The 20601-nt window shown below is 37.6% G+C and overlaps 1 protein-coding gene across 1 annotated transcript in view; it reads right to left on the bottom strand.

Annotated features, from left to right (window-relative positions):
- KIF26A (kinesin family member 26A) overlaps positions 1–20601 on the bottom strand; it is a 94298-nt gene that overhangs the window by 15018 nt on the left and 58679 nt on the right. Inside the window, exons 5-10 of the mRNA XM_087704752.1 lie at positions 8798–9004; positions 5782–5875; positions 3465–3727; positions 2484–2667; positions 916–1075; positions 250–412 (exon numbers count right to left, since the gene is read on the bottom strand). Coding sequence (XP_087560878.1) covers positions 250–412; positions 916–1075; positions 2484–2667; positions 3465–3727; positions 5782–5875; positions 8798–9004 — 1071 coding nt within the window. The remainder of the gene's footprint in view (positions 1–249; positions 413–915; positions 1076–2483; positions 2668–3464; positions 3728–5781; positions 5876–8797; positions 9005–20601) is intronic.

The following is a 20601-nucleotide window of genomic DNA, read 5'->3' as shown; positions in this document are numbered from 1 at the left end:
AGCCTCCGGATCCTAGGGAGGGCAAAAATGCCCCCCTTGCTTTGGTGCACGTCCCCATAACCACCCAGCAACCGGACAGAGAACCAGTTGCTAAAAATTTTCAATCCCACCCCTGCTCTGATACATGTCTAGGTCAAAGCTAGTAAAAAAATTAACAGTAAAGGAATGCTACAGTCCTCACTGCAATGAATAAAAGTTAACAAAACTTTTTCCAAATTATAAAATATTTATTATCCTGTGCAAACCAACCTTGGATTTCTTCTTCCTCATCCTATGGATACGAGAGGCAAGTTGAAGTGTCATGAGACTGTCCGCATAACTTCCTGGAGAATCCGATATGTGGGCTAGCATGGTTGTTCTGCAGTTGATGTTCCCAAGTGATTCTCTTAGCAGCATTGTCAATTTGTTATCCCTATAAAGCATGCAGAGGTATAACCAGTGGTTTGAAATATTTTCATTTCTTACCATCATTTTTCCAAGCAGTCTATTTCTAAGTCATCACAACAGGTTTACTAATAAAAATAAATCTCAGGTACAAATGAAATTTTGTGATTTTTTTTAAAAAGGAACAGGCAAGCTAATTTTAATTCTACAAAACAAAAAATTGAGCTTGAGGTTCAGTTTAGACCAGTGTTTCTCAACCTTGGCGACTTTAAGTCCTGTGGACTTGAACTCAGTTGAGAAACACTGGTTTAGACTATTATCATTGCACTAAAGAAAATAGAGGATTCTGTTCATTAGCCTTCTGGTTTTTTAAAAAAATAATCATTTTTTTCTAATCAAAAAACTGAAGGTAATAGTTACATCATTTTTGGATGCTCATAGGGGAAAAATGAAGCAAAAATTGTAAGGCATCATTTGCCATATCTACAAAATAAATGCTAAGACTCTAAAAGACATGACTCTGTTACTTACTTGTATGGCACATGTTTGGCACCATTAATTAAGGCCAGAATGACACTGCCCAATGCAGACAGAGAGAGGCAGAAGGAATTTCCTCCATCCCGACTTTTGCTTAGCACTTTTTCACAGCTTCCCAGGTCGATGAGATGTAAACGGCTGCGTCCACCTGACACTGATCAAAAATAAAATGGAAAGAAATAAAATTCTGATGGAAACAGAAGATAAGCACTATTGCCTATTAAATGACTGCATGATGGACAAAATCAAGCAAACCAATAATAATGTCTAACAATTCACTAAGAATCCTTTGAAACTCTTATTAATTTGTGAACTAATAGTTGCTTAATTCTGACCATATTTTAGGATCAAATAAATGTGAACAAAAATATTCGTGTGTGTGTCTATATTTAAACAAGTGAACATATATACTTTATGGTTTAGGGTAGGAGTTTTAAAACCAAACCAATGAAATCAACACAACATTAGGAAAGCATTTCTTGAATTCAAATGTTATTTTTAACTGTGCAGATCTCATTACTGAACTTAATTCTTTTAACATTTCCACATACAGGCAAGAAGCAATAGTCAACTTTGGATGACAAAGAAATAAGAAACCTTGCAATGGACATTGAGAAAATTGGGTAATATTTCCTAAAAATTCCACTGGTCAGGAAGAAATAACTACAGGTAATCTTTGACTTAAAATCATCTGTTTAATGACCATTCCAAGTTACAATGACATTGAAAAAAGTGACTTTTAGCCATTTTTCACATGACTGTTGCAGCATCCCTATGATCATGTGATCAAAATTCAGGTACTTGGGCAACTGGTATGCATTTATGACAACTGCACTGTCCTGGGATCATGTAACCATCATTTGTAAATTTCCTAGCCAGCTTCACAAAAAGCAAAGTCAAAGGTGAAAGCTGGGTTCACTTAACCAACATGTGATTCACTTAACAACTGCGGCAAGAAAAGTCATAAAATGGGCCAAAACTTAACAACTGCCTTGCTTAAAACAGAAATGTTGGGCTACCTGTATCTGTCTACCTACAGCTATCAACATCTAGCAATCATCTCATGCAGAAATATCTCTCCACTTGTGTAAGAAGCACACATTTCTATTTACATTTAAAATCCCAATGCGTTAGCAACTGGACTTTTTAACACACACAAAGGTATGTGTATTATAATTCACATAGCTTTCTATCTAGTTGTCCCCTGACAACGATGATTAAAAGGATAACAATAGAACCAAAAGATCCTGAATTCAACTGCCTACTCAAACATGAAGCTCCTTAAGTAAACTTATGCTATTTATTTTATAAGACCATTTATTATACCAAACTACCACAAGAATTTTTTTAAAACAGGATTGGGAGAGGGAACCTTGACCTGATTGCTTGGAGCAAAAGGTAAAGTACTGCATGCTAGGTTTTCAAATTAGATATTCCAAAAAGCAATCCATTTTAAAGCTTTCTTGGCTAATACAATCAGCTTCAATGTTGTTAAAAATCAATTGCACTTCTTTTCAAAAATCAATGCAAGAAGAAAGAGATTTTGAGCCAAATCTACATACTTCCTCCTTTGCCACTCTTCTCCATACGATACTGATATATATGAAATGTGAAAAACATGTGTGAATTCCTCCGATCTTCTTCATCACACTCTGGTTTGCTAGTACTCCTGGCAGCCAGCGCTGCATCGAGGAAAAAAGCTGCTTTCTCTGCTGTTGGGGCCCTCAATTCACTTTGATTTTGAAGCTGGAATATAAACAAGAAAACAACTAATTAAGAAGGAGTGAATGATCCCTGCCTCCTGAACCAGAGGAAGAAGCCACAAGGGTGCTAAAATAAACTAATATGTACACTGTGGGATTGGAGATTATATATATATATAATAATATATATAGGTTCCGGAGGGTTTCCTCGAGCCTCCGGGAGGGTGAAAATGGCCTCACTGAGGGTCTGGAGGCCAGAAACGGGCCCGTTTCTGGACTTCTGGTACTTCCGATATGCCCATTTTTTTTACCCTCCCAGAGCCTCCACTTCCCTGGCATTCAAAATGGGCTGCGTGGAGACTCATATATGGTATGCCCAAATATGGGAGTAGTAGATCACTACTTCCATTCTCTCCTTTGGCTCGTCACAAGAGACCATCCAGACAGAAACCCAATATTTTTACTGTTGCCTTTTTGTTAGATTTGTTGTATTTGTGCTGATAAATAAATAAAGGGAGACTAGTATAGATCTATTTCAAGCTATTTAGCTCTCATCAGCTAGCCATACCCTTACTGGGAATTGAACCTGTGCTGTATTGCATCTTAGGCAGATGTGTTAACCACTAAGCCACAGAGCTCGACTCCTTATTAGCCAAGCTAGGGTGAAGGTATCTATTTAAATTTACAACAATATATTTACGATATATATATAATATACTATATATATATAGTAATTGTTGACAGATGAAAGCATTTCAAGATGAAAAAACCCAAATGTCAAGAAAAAAGAATAAGCCAGGCTTCCCACTTGTCCTGAGATTTTTTCCTGAGATTTTATACCTGTGTTCCACATATTGGATCCTCTCGTAGGTAGACCCCTGGGGATTGTCCATCTTGAAGACTGCCAGTGGCTACTTCAGCTAACAAATCCTTAAGGTTTTCATCTTTGCCGCTGATCTCCACAGCAGATACTCGAATTGAGAAACGAGTCCCAGTCTTCTCTTTGCGCTCATTGATTAACTTGAAGAGCCATGAGATAGCACAAGGTACGATGCCAAGGCTTTGGGTGGAGTTATCTTCTCCAAACATTGTGTAGGATTTGCCTAAAATGGAAAGCAAATGGAAATGTAATTGGACCGCTAAGCACTGTGACGTTAGTTGCAGCGTCAGGAAGTGTGGGATTATCAGAGTTTTCTTATTCAGTAGAAGGAGGATTCTCCTGTTCTCTCATTTTGGCAAGAATCTGTTTTGCTCTTTATGTTTTGAAAGGATTCACCTGGATTGATTTATGAGTAATTAATGATTAGATGAACTTCTGGAAGAGCTGACTTTCTGGTAAAAGGAGGAGAAAGGAAGAAACAATGGGACATGAATGTGAAAGGAATGAAGCCACTAGCCACACCCACATCTACTGTGAATCCTCCCAATGCAGAGAATGGCTCTTGTCTTTCTTCAGACTACAAAAAGAAATGGAGGGGGGGGGGAAAGGCTGCCTCATCTGTTCAGGCAGTCAAATGGCTACTGTCCTTACTGCAGCCACCCTCCTCCTAAATATTCCACTGAAGAATCACTCACAATTCCTGATATTTCAAGGAAAAGCAAATTAATTCTTCACTCACAAATCTTGTGGGGAAGGGGCATTGCATTTTTTAAGTGATGGCTAACCTTTTTGGCAAGGAGTACTGAAAGTGCACCTGCCCCCTTAATGCAATGCGCATGCAGTGCCCCTGTGGATACACGCACCCCCACACTCCTGCCCCTGCACATGCATGCATGAACCCCCACATGCCCCGCCGTCCCTCATACATCCGCTCTCCCCCTGCATATGCTGCATGCGTGGCAGAGAGCCGAAAACCAGATGGCCGGTAAGAGGCCTGTGCACATGCGTAGCAGAGCTGAGGTGACAGTTCACGTGCCCGCAGAGAGGGCTCTGCATGCCACCTGTGGCACGTGTGCCATAGGTTCGCCATCACAGTCCTAGTTACTGGTAATACTTGTCATCTTAGGCTGATGACGCATCTATTTCTGGGATCTTGTGGTGAATCCAAGGCTCTCTAGCCCTCATTTGGGATCTAATCAGTGAGAATAATTAGGAGTAGATCTCATAGAATCACAGAATGCAAGGACTGGAAAACAACTGGAGATCTTCTAATCCAAGCCCCTGTCCAAGGAATCCATTAGTAAAGCCCCTCCAATTAGTCTTCTCTTCTGCAGGCTAAATGTATTCAAATTCTCCAATAATTACTGGTTAATTTTTCTTCACCTCTTCCTATTGGTTGTTCTCCTCTGGACACCAGTTTGTCAAGGTCTTTCCTACAATATGTTATCCAGAACTGCACAATATTCAGGTGTTTGACCAATGAAACATAAATAAGACCAATGGATTATTGATCCTAGAATCATACTTCTCTTAATGCAGCACAACACTTAAATGGCATTTGATTTCTGCCACTCAAGTGCTTTGAATTTGTATTGGAGCCTCAAGATAGATATTCCTCCCCACATTGCCAGAGTAATATTCCCCTATCTTGGTTCACTTTTTCTAGGATTTCATCTTAAGATGTTTGGAAATATTTATTCAATTCTGAAGTTGAATTTTTTATATATGACAATTCCAGCAATCGATGGTGATTTTCTAACTGAGAAGTAAAAATGGACTTTAAGTAGATAACATCTGGTTTATAGAAACAAAATACCCTCTTCACACAAGCCTTCAGATTATAACCAATGGTACACACCTTAATTGACAAGGGGAGAGAACAAATACAGTAGCTTTTACATATTTCATTATTAATTCACTGGTACTTAATTAATTTTTCCATTCTTTGTCACTTTGTAACCAATTAATTTCTGCAAGCTCTTTGCTCTGTTTGAATTATGTCACACTTTTCCCTGAAAATAAAACTGCCTCCAAAGAACCTGATAGATGCCCATAGCTACTTTTTACCTTTTATCCATTTTTTTTAAAAAAGGAAGACAAGAAAGAATGCACAGAACTTAAAGTCCCAGTGTAGAAATAAAGCAGAAGAAGTTTGCATAACTAATTAAAAAGAAATTGTAATCTATTCATGTAGTCCAAGTTTATTGTTCCAAGAGCTGACAGCATGTAATTACCAGGTTGACATAGTAATTAACTGTAATGAATTTGGGAGCTCACCAAGCTTGACATGGCCAAAGCAAAAGATGCAACCATCTGCACCATTCACGACAGACTGGATTACTTCTGCTACTGTTCCAGAGCATACTTCAGCCTAGTAAGGAAGTTGGAAGTCAGTTAATAAGCATGGACTAGGATGCATTGTATTGTTATTTTTACATGAAAATGGTTCTTAAAACAATGTAGTTGCACATTTCACAGCATTAGTCACACTATTCTAGTGTCTATATTCTATTTTTTTCTAATTAAATCCTATTACATAAGCCCAAAATGATTTCCTATTCCACTAAAAAGGGTGCCATGGCATGTCAATTCCATGAACTCAATTGCAAAGGAAATGCTAACCAACAGACACAGAATTAATATAATGTCTCATCATCCATATTTTTTTAATACTAGCAGACTATGTACTGAGGGTAAAGGTTCATTCTCAGAGCTTGTGGGTTGGTTTCCAAATGTTTCATTATGAGGCTAGGTAATATTAGGGGATGTCAGTGTGAGTATTCTGTTTACATGGGGCTTAGGTGTGGGTGTGTCAAGTGACAGAATGAACCTTTTACCTTCATCCTATACCTGAGCTACAGACATTCACCACTATAGCAAAGACCATGCACTGCTAAGGATGCTTAGGAGAAGGAAGCACCCACCCACAAATGCATTTCATTTCACCCCAAATGAAAAAATTTGGAACTTTTCTGTTTTAATCTTAATGATAACAAACGCATCTCTGGAAAACACACAGATACAAAGGACATGCTTTTAAGTCTCGTCTGTGTGCTGGAGAAAGAAAGAGAAATGCTGTTCAATGGGGAGAAAACAGATTTCTTTTCATCAAATGTAATGAAACCATACAGGAAATCTAAATTACACACACATGTTCTGTTACTCCTTTTGAGTTTCAGATTCATGTGTCATCTCCTGCCAGCTTTATGTTTTCTTTACTGGCCAGGGAGCCATTCAGGACAGCAACCGTCTGCTATACCATATGTATTTGGCCTGGTTCTCTTCAGACAAACACCAGCTCCTGAGCTAAACCTATGCTTCACTGACAACCATAATTACAGCCAACGGTTAAATCACTAATATACTATAAATTTAAGGTTAACCGAATTCCCACATAAACTAACTTTAGTTCCTCATTTCAGATATATATTGTAATAAATGTTAACTATCTCAACTCATAAAAACAATGTGCAAATCAGGGGTAAGGCCACATTTCAAATTTTAATCAAGCAGAAAACATAGATTTGTTAATTTTATACTACACTCAAATGATAGCCAGCTCTAATTCTTAACCAAAATCAAGGCTACTTGAAAAATGCAAGGGAAATTCATGCTACAACAGAAAGTAAAGGGAGCCATAAAACCTATTGACACCTGACCCCATGTCTCTACCATAGCAATATAAAATGCTAGTGGAATATTTCATCTAACCAGATAAGCTGACAAGATACATTTACATACCAGACTTAATTATATTACTGAACTAACTTATTTTCTGAGTTTCCACAATATACTGTACTATATTCTAATCAAGCAGTCTAGGATTATGCAAGATGCCATGCCACCAAAAAGCTTAATTAAGGTTATGCAATGTTAATGCAGACTTCTCCCATTGCTTCTGCTTAACCCACCAGAACTAACACAGAAGGTATGCTCCAGGTCCCTTCCATTGACCATGCCATCAGAATTGGGGGGAGGAGGAGAGGAAAGAAGCGGGGGATCCAATGTCCATTTACATGTAGATGAATATCAGACAGCAAATTCATGATATATTTGGCACTTATATATGTGGAAAAATGCATAGCTGGTTTCGTTGTAACCATTTTAGTACATTTTAGTATAGGAAGAAGGAATGGCAAGAATTATGGAGAACAGTGAATTATTTCTCAGTCACAGCAAAGAAAAAGTACAAAGGAGGAATGGGAGATAGGTGTTCCACAGTGGTTGAAGGAGAACAGTTCCTAATTCTGTTACTTCTTTGTTTTAATTTCCATGAATTGGACTATGTTGATAGAGAAAGCAAAAAAACTGCCAGTTCTACTTTCAAGAACAGGTTATTTCAATCTTCCAATTATCTCCAATGGGACACTAACTTGTTTATTGTGAAAATCCTACAAAATCCATTAGAAAAACCTTCTAATGAAGGGTCCCAGGACATCTTCTAAGGCCTTTTTTGGTATGGATATGCAGTATAATTCTTCCAAAGCACATGCATAAGACTGCAGGGAGAGTCTGTTTTAAATATGGGCCATTGTTCCACAGTTGTACCTCATCTCAAAAGTTGGAAATGATAGGCAACCTTTTTTTAGGGAGGATAGTTGGCCATAACATACTTTCTCAAAGAGACATGTCTCTATGTTTTCTCAAAAACAATATGAAAATCATTGCAGCATTCTTGATTTTCACAGTTCCTATGGGCTAGGGAAGAGCTGTCAAACTCACATCATCATGGCAGCATCACATGATGTATCAGGACTTTTTCCCACTTTGCTAAACTGGGCCTGGGCATAGCCAGTGCATGAAACATTTGGCCCACGGGCCACAAGTTTGACAGTCCTAGGCTAGGGGTTATGGAAACTGAAGTCAACATACTTCAAAAAAACCTACACTATTCATTTTATTCCATCCTTCTACAATAACAAAATATTTGATGTTCTCTCATAATGATATAGATAAGCCCAAACTTATAAATACTATGCTATAACTAAGACTAAAATGGGATACTATGGAAGTCACAAGTTGTATGTATATGTTGCTTTAAACCACACAAGAAAGATAGTAGGAATATAATCACTGAACAGAATTACCTCTACAGATATTGCTTCTTAATTTCACATCTGGGCTAAATTAAAACAGCGTGAGGCCTTGCAAACTGACTATTAATTAGCATGCCTTCCCAGTAATTAAACCAACTAATTCAAAGGGAAAAAATACTGTAAAAGAACTCTATCACCAGAATTAAATGCCATGGCAGCAATTCAAATTATCAGCTTTATATGCTCAGCTTTGGTACCTGGGAAGCATCCTGGGGGAACACTGCATCGAAAGCAAACATCTTTGGGACAGCCACAGCTCCTCTTCGGTGACTTGCATTACAGCCACTTGTAGATGGATCATAAAGTGTGATCTGCTTTTTTCGTGAATCTACCTTCAGAAATGACATAGATTCTGATGTGTTGTGTGCTTCTTGTGATGGGCAAATTTTCACCATCACTTTCACCTAAAAATAATTAAAAATATAGATTTTAGTCCACTTACAAGTAAATAATAATTCTATACCTCAGGTCCTTGCTTTACAGTGCCTATACAGCTCTGAATGAGACCAAGTGTCCATCTAGCTATCTGTAGCTAACTGTATATATTAGCTGACAGATTTCATACAAGAATCTTTCTGAATTCTTTCTAATTTTGACCTTTTATATGCACAGCATGTCTTCTTCTCCTGAGTTACAGCCTGTGTCTTAAGCTTGAATTAATTAGCCTGCCGAAAAATATATATTATTGGTCATATAATTTGATACACAATTTTCCCACAAAACCTTTACATGTTCTATCACTTTTGTAGGTGCTTACAACAGATTGAGCTTCCACACATCATGCCTCAGAACATTATACAATAATGTACAAAGGAGAAATAAAAAGGCCAAAAGTAGGTAGCCTTGTGCATTAATGTTTTACTCAGTCTAAAACTTATGGAGGAATTTGCTATTACAAATATATAATGACAGCTGCTGTCTTCAATGGATGTAAAGAGGGGAAAAGACAAATTCATGAAAGATAGTTCTACCAGCGGTAATGAATCACAAGAGCTAAATGTGATCTCCATGTTCAAGGCAGTATATCAATAAATATTAATTGCACTGCAATGCCAGCATTGTGTAATGTTTAATATATAGGATTTGAGTGAGAAAAAACTCAGATTCAACCTCTGTTCAATTATAGAGCTGAATGAGAGACTTAGGCTGGTCACGTTCTCTCAGCCAGAGAGAGAACCCGTCTTCCTGTTCCAATTTACTATTTTACTTTATTTGTACTTCAGATAAAAAGAATATATATGCACAAATTCTGCATATTATATTTTCTAGTCAAAAACATGCTGGATTAACTGAAAACATGTTGAATATTTCTTCTGAAGAAGAGCACCACTTCAGAGTGCTTTGCTATCTCTAAATATATTATATATTTACCTGTCCTATGAAATATTTCCCAATGTGCAGATCAGAATATCATTTTTATGGAAAACATCAAGGTTAATTATCTTCTGAAATCTTTTTGGCTAAAAACACTTCACTATACAACATTCATCAAACATGTTCGCTTTGGGAAGTCACTATCTTTTTTTTTTTTAGCATTTAGGTTTCTTTCCCTGTTCCAACTCCCCCACCATCTAAATGTGATATGAATATGACACGACAGTCCTAGAAAATAACTGAACCTTAAAATAAAATAAGCAATTGCTTCACAGCGAAAGCAAGTATTGTAGGTGACACATTCAAGACTACTTTCCATTAAAAGCTTCATGAAGCTACTACCAGTGTATGTTAGAGAAGTTCCTTCGACCTTGAAAATGTTGCCAAGGGGCCAAGTAAGTAACATTTTCTGTAAATAAATATACAAAGAGGATATCAATTCAAAAAATGCACTCAAGTATAAGGAATTGTAGCTATGCATATTCTATGTTTATATTTGATAGCTGGCATTTAACAATGCTACAACAATGCTCACTTCTGTCATCATGATTTTACCTTGACTGACCTTAGGAGAATGTTAGATGTCAACAGCAGAACAAACAGATCTTTCAATACAACTAAGTTTTTAAAAACGGTGAACCAAAACTGACTTTCTCAGCAACTAGAATCTAACAAATTGTCTCAATCAGGCATGGTCTTCAGTTATGCTACATGAAGAATGTCAGACTCATAGCATTTATGTCCCTTGGTTTATCTAGGAAACAAGAAAAGACTTTTCCAACCTAATTAAATGTTTTTGAGACACATTGCCAGGCTTGAAAAATATGGTATCCAAAAGAGCAAAAGACAGAAATGGAAAGAAAACAAGAACTATATCCTGACTGCAAAATTTGAATCAGGGCTTGATGAGGAATTGCCCACAGAAATAAGTAGGATACGCCAGCTCCTCTGATTATACAGTGAGAAAAGAACATTGCTTTATCATAATTCTAACTGTTCATATCTAAAAACTGGAGTTTGGAAGGACAATTTGCAAGACTCCCCACCCCCTCTTTTTAAGAAACTATCAGTACAAGAAATTGATGTGAAAATACTTTCCACCCTGCTCCTCTTAAACATGAATGCAAATAGAAATGATAGTAAATCTCTTCCATTCAAACTTTACAGGTTGGGGAACGTATACTTTTGCATAAATATATAATATCAAGTATAATTCCAAATTTTCTGTATGCCTGTCTGTGTACACCTATATGTGAGAAAGGAAGAGACCAAGATGGAAACAGAAAGTGACTGAGTCTGATGTTCAATACAGTTAATGGCTCTACAGCAAACAGATTAATAATATTAAATATTGTAAAATATTGTAGCCCTACTTCAGATATCAGAGGAACAATTTCTCCTGTATTTATGTTATCAGTTAGTCATGTACATATTATAACCCCAAGATTAAGACATATTCTTCTCTCCAAATCCTATCAGTTCTCAGTTGTACCTCAAACAAGGACCAGAAAAGAAGTAAGAAAATTTCCCCAAAATAGCATGTTCTATGTATTTGTGGATCAAATACATGATGTGAGGCCATCATCAGATGGAATTTTTAAAGTAGGTAACCCTGAAAGGAGGAGGAGGAGGCTGGAGATCAAAGGGCGATCTCAAAGGAAAAAACAGTTTCTTTAAACCCCACAGGCCAATAACTGGACACTGATGAAGGAGGAGGAGGAGGAGGCTGGAGATCAAAGGGCGATCTCAAAGGAAAAAACAGTTTCTTTAAACCCCACAGGCCAATAACTGGACACTGATGAAAATCCTTCAATCACTCACTATTCATTGCTTTACGGATGAAGATGCTTCCCTGAAGGTTACAACCTACCCAATCACCAACAGCAAGACAAAAAAAAACTCAGGCTGGAGTACATAAGGCTATTGCCATGTACTTATGTGGGGCAAAGAAAATAAAAGTTATAGATGCCAAACCAGTGGCACAAAACTAGCATTTTCAAGGAAGAAAAAGGAAGATGTATAAGACACTAATTTACATAATTCATTGCAAGCCAATATTTCTCCCACAGATATACAATCTCTTTGTGCACACTGAAATCTACACAAATTTCAAAGTATGAATGCACTAGAAATGACTAGAAATTAACAATATCTTCTTTGAACTTACCTCTGCCACTATAACATCTGACCAAGCTTAGGAGATTTCAAGAAAAAAAATATACATGTATAAATATCTATTTTCTCATCCATCTCTTGTTCCATAATGGTTAAACAGCATTTAAGTCAAAGGATCATAAAGAAGGAGCTGCTGTTGAGAGCTTGCTTCTTAAAAATTATTGTTTTAGAAGGTGAGAAGCTGTGTTTCAAATACACTATAAAATCTTATGGAAGGTTGTTCTAGCAAACCAATCCATTGCAATATAGGCAACCCCTACCCCCAATGACGAATATCACACTGAAACTAAATGACTATGCAGTAACAACAGAGGTGGCTCTGACTATGAACAAATTCACCATACTCCCATCATCTCTCTGATTGGGGAATAGCAATAGCATTTAGACATACTGTATATACTGCCCCTTAGCATTTTACAGCACTCTGGGCAGTTTACAATGTCTTTGCATGTGGCCACCAACAATCTGGGTCCTTAATTTACTGACTTTGGAAGGATAGAAAGCTGAGTCAATCTTGAGCCAGTCAGGATCAAACTCCAGGCTGTGGGCAAGGTTTGTCTGCAATATTACACTTTTAACCACTGTGCCACTAGGGCTTTGAGAAAGATTAAGGGGAGCCCTGAGCTTCAGAAAATGAATTGATAAAACAGATTTCATTCATGAAAGCAAGATTTGTGATGCCCTATAAAATCCCCTACAGTCTTGTACACCTTCCGAAAATCTGCCAGAAGCATAAGACTGAACACTGCTGACTGATGGGTTCCCAGGGCCCCTGGATATATTAATGACATCCCTTGAAATCAGAGAGTCAGAACAAGCTTGTGGATACCCCCTTTAAATAATATTTGGAAAAAATGGAGACTATTTTCCTATAGGAAATATGGTACTAGGATATTTCCCTCCTCCCCCTTTTTTAGGTTTTTCCTCACAAACACCTCCACCAGTGAAATTAGATTTGCATGAAAGAGCAAGTAAGTAATATCAACTTTTATTTCAGTTGTGCGATAGTGCTTAATGAATAAGGTTGGGTACGACCATGTGGCTGCCCTACAAAGTTCCTCCACAGGAGGCTGTGCGGCCATGGTGGCGGCACTCCTCGTAGAATGAGCCGTGATTCTAGGTGGTACTGCCCTGCCCTGCTGCTGGTAGGCCAACTTAATGTGAGCCCTCAGCCAGCGACCGATAGTAGAAGGGGAGACTTTCCGTCCCATGGTGCCTGGCTGAAAGGAAACAAAGAGTGATTGGAAGCAGCGAAAACACTCCGTCCTCTTGATGTATCTGCAAACTCCGAATGTCTAGCTTGTGCCAGGTTCATTTCTTGGGATGCGTAAAGTTGGAGATGACTGCCTATAGGAGGATCAACTGCTGTAAAATGCAGATATTTTACTGACTGGAGACTTTAACGCCAGACTGAATAAATATATTAACAGTTACATCAGGAAGACATAGGTCAGCCCAGAAGATGAGTGTTATCTAACTTGGTTCTCCATAGACAAAGTATAATACAAACAAGGGTTGCTGTGTTGAATTGGTCTTTAGATATGGGTTCTATAGTCCCCATGGTACCAAACCAGCAATTTTCAATAAAGGAGAATATTTGTAGCCCTTAGCAGACAAAAAAGCCCTAAGGAAGGTCTTCCAAAAATGCACTGATCATGATGACAGAGACCTCCCAAATACATGCTGAGCAATTAGGACTATCCAGATTATAATTGGATGTAAATTTCATTTCCATGAAAGCTCAAGCTCTGATAAACTGAGCTTGAGTTCTCAAGGAAACAAGCATACACATGTTTGTAAATATCGGAGGTCTTCCCAAAATAGATGCCCTCACTTGGTAAAACCTCCCATGACAGTTAAGGGATGGGGGAGTATAGGGTTTACGTCCTCCTAATCTGGTGGATTCTATGTCTTTTAAATGGCTTTAATATAGTTTCCTTCTGTTTTGTAAAGGGTAGAGAACAATACGACAGACATATATTTCAAGTTGTTGGTTATGTTAACTGCATGATCATAATCAGCGTGTTTAGAAATCAAGCTGTAAGGGTTCTTCTACAAACAAATTATAATTCCTGTAAATTATCCTAAAACAAATGCATGCATGGCAACCCCTCTAAGCATCCTCATAAGAATGGATGCTTGTCTTTATTCATGAGGCTGTCTGTATTATGCAAATCACAAAACTATCTTGCTAATTAACTGCTTCGGTAATTCTTGTGGGTTTTAAACATGGTAGGTTCACATTAAACTGCTGAACTTCTCGGATTTATACATTTCAGTCTGAGTCCAAGAGGGAAGTGATGATGGGTGGAGTGTTCAGCATGTTTAGTGAAGGAAATCTTACCACAGTGCAAAAGTACCCTTTAAAAATAAATAAAAATAGCCGGGAGGTAGAAGATTACAGGAAAAAAACACACACGCACTTTGAAATGCTACTATTCCTATCATTTTAAGAGCATGTTAAGCTGATGCTAAAATGAAAACAAAGCAGATGAATTTAAAATTCATTTTCATTTTTGGAGTAATTAAGACGGATAGAAACACATATATGGAAAGTATTATACCGAACACAAAGGCCAGATGGAACGCAGGAAGTTACTATATTTACACTAAATTAGAATTATGTCGTCTCTACACTGATTGCAAATGAATATCCAAGTTTTCCAACAACATTTTTCCACTTCCCCTTTAAGAATCTCCTCCATGTAGGGCGCGTCTATTATCACTGAATTATAAAACTTTCTTCCTTGATTTCTGCACTCTAAGTGATGCAGCCTGTAGCAGTATTTTCTGGGTGCTCAAGATGCTAACCAACAAGGCCAGAGAGATATGTGCAATGGAAAAGCAAAGGCTTGGCACGGGGGGAAAAATACAAGGGGGAAGTCACACAGTGAAACACCATAATTCAGCCATGCAACTGGCACATCAGTGCTTCTTGTGCTAAATAGTGCCACCCTCCTGGAATTTGTATTCACCTTAGAACTTATTGGGGACATTCACAAAGATGATAAAGGGTCTGGAGGTTAAATCGTATGACAAACAGTTGTGGGACTTAGGTATATCCTATTGTAGAAAAGGATCAGGGGGGCCATGTTAACTGTCTCCCAGTGGTTGAGGGGCTGTCACAAAGAAGAGAGGATTGACTTATTCTCTAGGGTACCAGAGGACAGGACAAGAAGCAAGGGTTGTAAATTTGTCAAAGAGAGACATAACCTAGAAGGAAGGTTTTTTCCTTTTCTGACAGTAAGAGAAATTAATCAATAGATCAATAGTCTGGGGTTGTAGGTGCTCCATCACTGGAGGTTTTCAAAAATAGACTGGACAACCACTTAGCTGGGATGGTAGAAAATTCCTGTCTTGAGTAGAAGGTTGAGCTAGAAGACCTCTGAGGTTCCTTCCAGTCCTATGATTCTATATTCTATTCCTTTGAGGTTATGTCAGGCTTTCCAGACAGGGGTAGCAAGGAAATGGACTTCAGCCTAGGAAAACTGTTGAGAATATGGACATTATTTAACATTATATCCTTTCAAGATTTGGGGCTGATGGATTTTCTAATATAATCTACATTCATGGGAATCTTGATGGCCCCCAGTGAAGTACAAACCACCTCTGACCTTGACCTAACTTTGAAAAACTGACTGCTATAACCTGGCATCCAGTGAAGGCTTCTAAGCAATGCTCTTAGGGAATAGCAAACGCCTCTAAGATTAACTGTATCCCTCCATTATGTGTTATCCATTTTCCTACCAGAATATGTTCTTGATAAGACTTCATTTGTTCACCCTTATCTATTCCAGGGTTCCAGACTGGAGACTATGTTGTTATTTCCAACATGAATTGGAAATAACAAACGAGTTGAAATTCTGTATTTCAATAAAATTAAAATATTACTTTTCAAGCCTTAAATGGTTTGGGAATGAATTACTGGAATGGTAACTTATATTACCTGTATCAATTATCTGCACTTCAAGACCAGGAATTAGAGCTTTTTTTAGCCTCTTTTAAAGTTTATTAAAACTTCTCATCACTTTAAGAATAGTTCTAAAGTCTTGTTTATTTAGCTTTATAGCAATATAGCAATAGCAGTAGACTTATATACCGCTTCATAGGCCTTTCAGGCCTCTCTAAGCGGTTTACAGAGAGTCAGCATATTGCCCCCAACAATCTGGGTCCTCATTTTACCCACCTCGGAAGGATGGAAGGCTGAGTCAACCCTGAGCCGGTGAGATTTGAACCGCTGACCTGCTGATCTAGCAGTAGCCTGCAGTGCTGCATTTAACCACTGCGCCACCTTGGCTAAACATTTATTTGAATGAATTGAATTGCTCTTAGCAGAGATCTTGTTAGAGTCAAATATTATTCTAGTATTTTGGAAATAATTTTGAGTTTTAACTTGCACTGGATTTAGGGCTGATTTTATTTATCTTTTATCATACGTATTATAATATAAGTTGATAATATGAGTTGTTAAACTCTTTAACCATGCTGACCTATCAATAAGCAAACGAATAAATGTGTGCCATAATCTCCTAGGCTGAAATTCGATATTGTATGATTTCTCTAAAGCAATGAGAGGCAAACGGCAGCACTACTATTACATCCTTGGGTGATTTGTAGTAGATTTGCAAAAGTTTCCAACTCTTAATGATTGAATAGTAGCAAGAACAAAACCACGTTTCCCTCTTAGATTATGTTTCTGATATCAAGAACATATGGACAGAAACCAAATTTCTATTATATATAGTGATTTGTATACAGGTTCCAGTGTTGGTACTGAAAATAAAATCCTGGACTATGACACAAAAATCTTTATTTTTGAAACCATTTGTCCAATAGACACAGCTTTGAAATATGTTTGGTTATTGTTTTCTGATTGTCTTCTTACTTGGCTGGTTGTTGGCTGGAGAGGATGTGTCCTGGTCTTTTTGTTTCCTTCTTAGTTTTTTATTGTCTCTTTTGAAGGAGAAAACCATACTTCCAAGAAAACTGGCAAGGCAAGTTACTGTACAAACAGGGAACAAACCCCCCACCTCCCTTGTGGTGTTACCTAGTTAGGTATGGAAACATCTGCAAGCAAACAATCAATTTCAGAGGGGACTCCAAAATTCAATCCTGAATTGATCCAGTTGTTTTTCCTTCTCTTATTTTCCCTTATATGAAAATTGTAAGAGCTCAGAAAACCCCATTCTGCTTCTCCTTCTGCCCTTAAAGATGTTCCTATCTGAAATCACCCACATTCCTACCACTGACTGACAAGTATATAACTTGCAGATTTGGTTCCTAGATATCCTTCCTCTACTGCACTGCTTCTACGTATGGCACTTTTATATGCAATTTTTTTCATACTAAGAGAACAACTACTGCATCAAACTCTCTTGGGACAACCTAGAAGAAGTACTATCATGTTACTCTTTTCAGACTATAGCCTGTATTTTATTTTATTTTATTTGATTTGATTTATTTAATTTGTATTCCGTCCACTCTCAAGGAGACTCAGGGCAGGCTTACAATAAGAAAAGCGGGAGGGAGAGACATACAAAAACAAGACAACATTAAAAAACACAACATTCACAACTGAAGGTGGGGCTGGACGATTCCACAGCCCCAGTTACAATTGATTCTCTTTTCCGCAAAGGCTGGCATGAAACACTTTTTTTAAAAGCAGTTATAGAATGAAATACAGTGTGTATCCCTGTGCAACTTTCCACCTTTTGATTCATCCATTAAAGGCATTCACTAGAGAGACTGTGTTTTGTGTGCATTAATCATCCATACAATGCACTAAACAAAAAGCAGTTTGGTTTATTATTTTATTATTACTTTTTATTATCATGATAAACTTCATTCCATCCAACTTTCAATCCTATAATGAAGATTACTATTATTCTAATTTTATAAAATGCCTTCAGGCTTTAAAGTGGAGGGTCAGATCCAGGCATGATCTGAAATGATTTATACTGGAAATTGCATTGAAGTTATTAGGAAACAAGTAGCAATAAAGATGACAAAATTAAATAGCTATTTGTTATCCATCCAACAACTGTCATAAGAAGAATTGATGAGGACATACAAGTTGAAGAAAAAGTTTGTGTAGGGTTAGTAAACTGTGTTCAGTTATGGCTGACAAGAAGAAGAGACTAAAAAAACCCTAAATGTTATTTAAAAAATGAAAGACAAGTAAATATATGATTTCTCAATCAATATGTAAAGTCATGGATTTCCTTTCCTGTCCCCCATGCAGAGAGAGAGAGAGAGTGAGAGAGTGAGAGAGTGAGAGAGTGAGAGAGAGAGTGAGAGTGAGAGAGTGAGAGAGTGAGAGAGTGAGAGAGTGAGAGAGTGAGAGAGAGAGAGAGAGAGAGAGAGAGAGAGAGAGAGAGAGAGAGAGAGAGAGAGAGAGAGAGAGAGAGAGAGAGAGATTTACATTGCTTAACACAAAATGATAAATAAATTTCTCTAAAGCACCTGAAGAAGGACAAGAAACAATGGATGGAAACTAGTCAAGGAGAAGAACAACCTAGTAATAAGGTAACATTTCTTGACTATTAGAACAATTAATCAATGGAATGACCTGCCTCCAGAAGTTGTGGGTGCTCAACACTGGAGCTTTTTAAGAAGAGGTAGGAAAGCCCAGTGGTGGGATTCAAATAATTTAACAACTGATTCTCTGTCCTAATGATTTCTTCCAACAACTAGTTCACCAAACTGCTCAGAAAGGTAACAACCAGTTGTCCTGAAGTGGTGCGAACTGGCTGAATCCCACCACTGGGAAAGCCATTTGTCTGAAATGGTTATAGGGTTCCTTGCTTGAGCAGGGGATTGGATTAGAAGACCTCCGAGGTCCCTTCCAACACTGTTATTCTATTATTCGGTTGTTTTAAAAATTGAAAGAACTTTCGGAATAGAAATAGCAATAGCACTTAGACTTATATATCGCTTTACAGTGCTTTACAACCTTCTAAAACTAGCACCTCCTGTTAGTTTGGCAAATGACACTAAATTATAAAGCATGTCCTGAATAGAGTTCAAAGAAAAACATTTTGCATTGAAAAAAAGTTTTCTACAATTCCAGAAAAAGGGGAAAGAAAGTCAAATTAGAATGCAGAGCACCACTTATTGTAAAAAGAATGTCTTCTTTTTAAATACCAGAATTTGATACATTATCTTAAATAGCATATTAATGTCAGAAACTGAACATAATCTAACTTATTTTGGTTGCAAAGGCTTTCGAATATCTTCCTTGGCACACTCACAACTTCTGAAGGAAGCCATTCCACTGATGGATTGTTCTAACAGCCAGGAAATTTCTCCTTAGTTCTAAGTTGCTTCTCTCCTTGATTAGTTTCCATTCATTGCTTCTTGTCCTACCTTCAGATGCTATGGAAAATAGCTGCTCCCTCTTTTTTATGGCAGCTCCTCAAGTATTGGAATGTCACCCCTAATCCTTATTTTCATAAAATTAAACATATCCAATTCCAGCAACCATTCTTGGTATGTTTTAACCTCCAGTCCCCTAATGATCTTTGTTGCTCTTCTCTGCACTCTTTCTAGAATCTCAACATCTGGATGCAATATTCCAAGTTTGGTTTTACCAATGCATTATAAAGCAGTACTAACACTTCACATGATCTTGGGTCTATCCCTTGGTTAGACCAGCCTAGGACTGTGTTGACTTTTTTGGCAGCTGGCTCATATTTAAGTGGTTGTCACTAAGAATTCTAGATCCTTCTCACAGTTATGTTTTGTTTATTTTTTGTCTGTACCCCCTTCCCTGATTTGAATTGTGAGCCGCCCTGAGTCCCCTTCGGGGGGCATACAAATATAATCAATCAATCAATCAATCAATCAATCAGTTACTGCTACTGCCCGATGTTCAAATATTACAAGACCCTTCTGGATCTTGAACCCATCTTCTGGAGTGTTTCTGCCAGCTTGGTATCTGCAAGTTTGACAAGTTTCCCTTCTATCCATTCATCAAAATCTTTTATGAAGATATTGAGAATACCAGACCTAAAATGGAAACGTGTGATACCCCACTGCATAGTTTCCTCTATGTAAATGCAGTTCCACTAAAGACTACACATAGAATGTGGTTGGCCAGCCAATTATGAATCCATTTGGCTGGGAAATTCTGGGAGTTGAAGTCCATCCATCTTTAAGTTGCTGAGATTGAGAAACACTGTTTTAGACAGACTATAGGTTCCCATTCTCCATACATTTTAATAAAATCTACCAGGGAAATCGTAGGGATGCTTCATAATGACATCTTCATAGCACATTGTGTCATGCAGGGACATCCACTATGAGAGTAAACAAAAAGTCAAGAAGGAATTCCTCCATGGTCTCTTCCAACTCTGTTATTCTATTCTATTCTATTCTATTCTATTCTATTCTAGGTGCAACCATATATTTAAAGCTGCTTTTTTGCATGCATCAAGTGTGTCATGTTTTAAAA

Source organism: Thamnophis sirtalis, unplaced genomic scaffold (genome assembly GCF_051295495.1).
Source record: "Thamnophis sirtalis isolate CommonGarterSnake01/CBP01778 unplaced genomic scaffold, rThaSir2_p1.2 scaffold_1, whole genome shotgun sequence".
NCBI lineage: Eukaryota > Metazoa > Chordata > Lepidosauria > Squamata > Natricidae > Thamnophis > Thamnophis sirtalis.
Note: the sequence above shows the minus strand (reverse complement) of the source record. Positions and strands in the feature narration are given on the sequence as shown.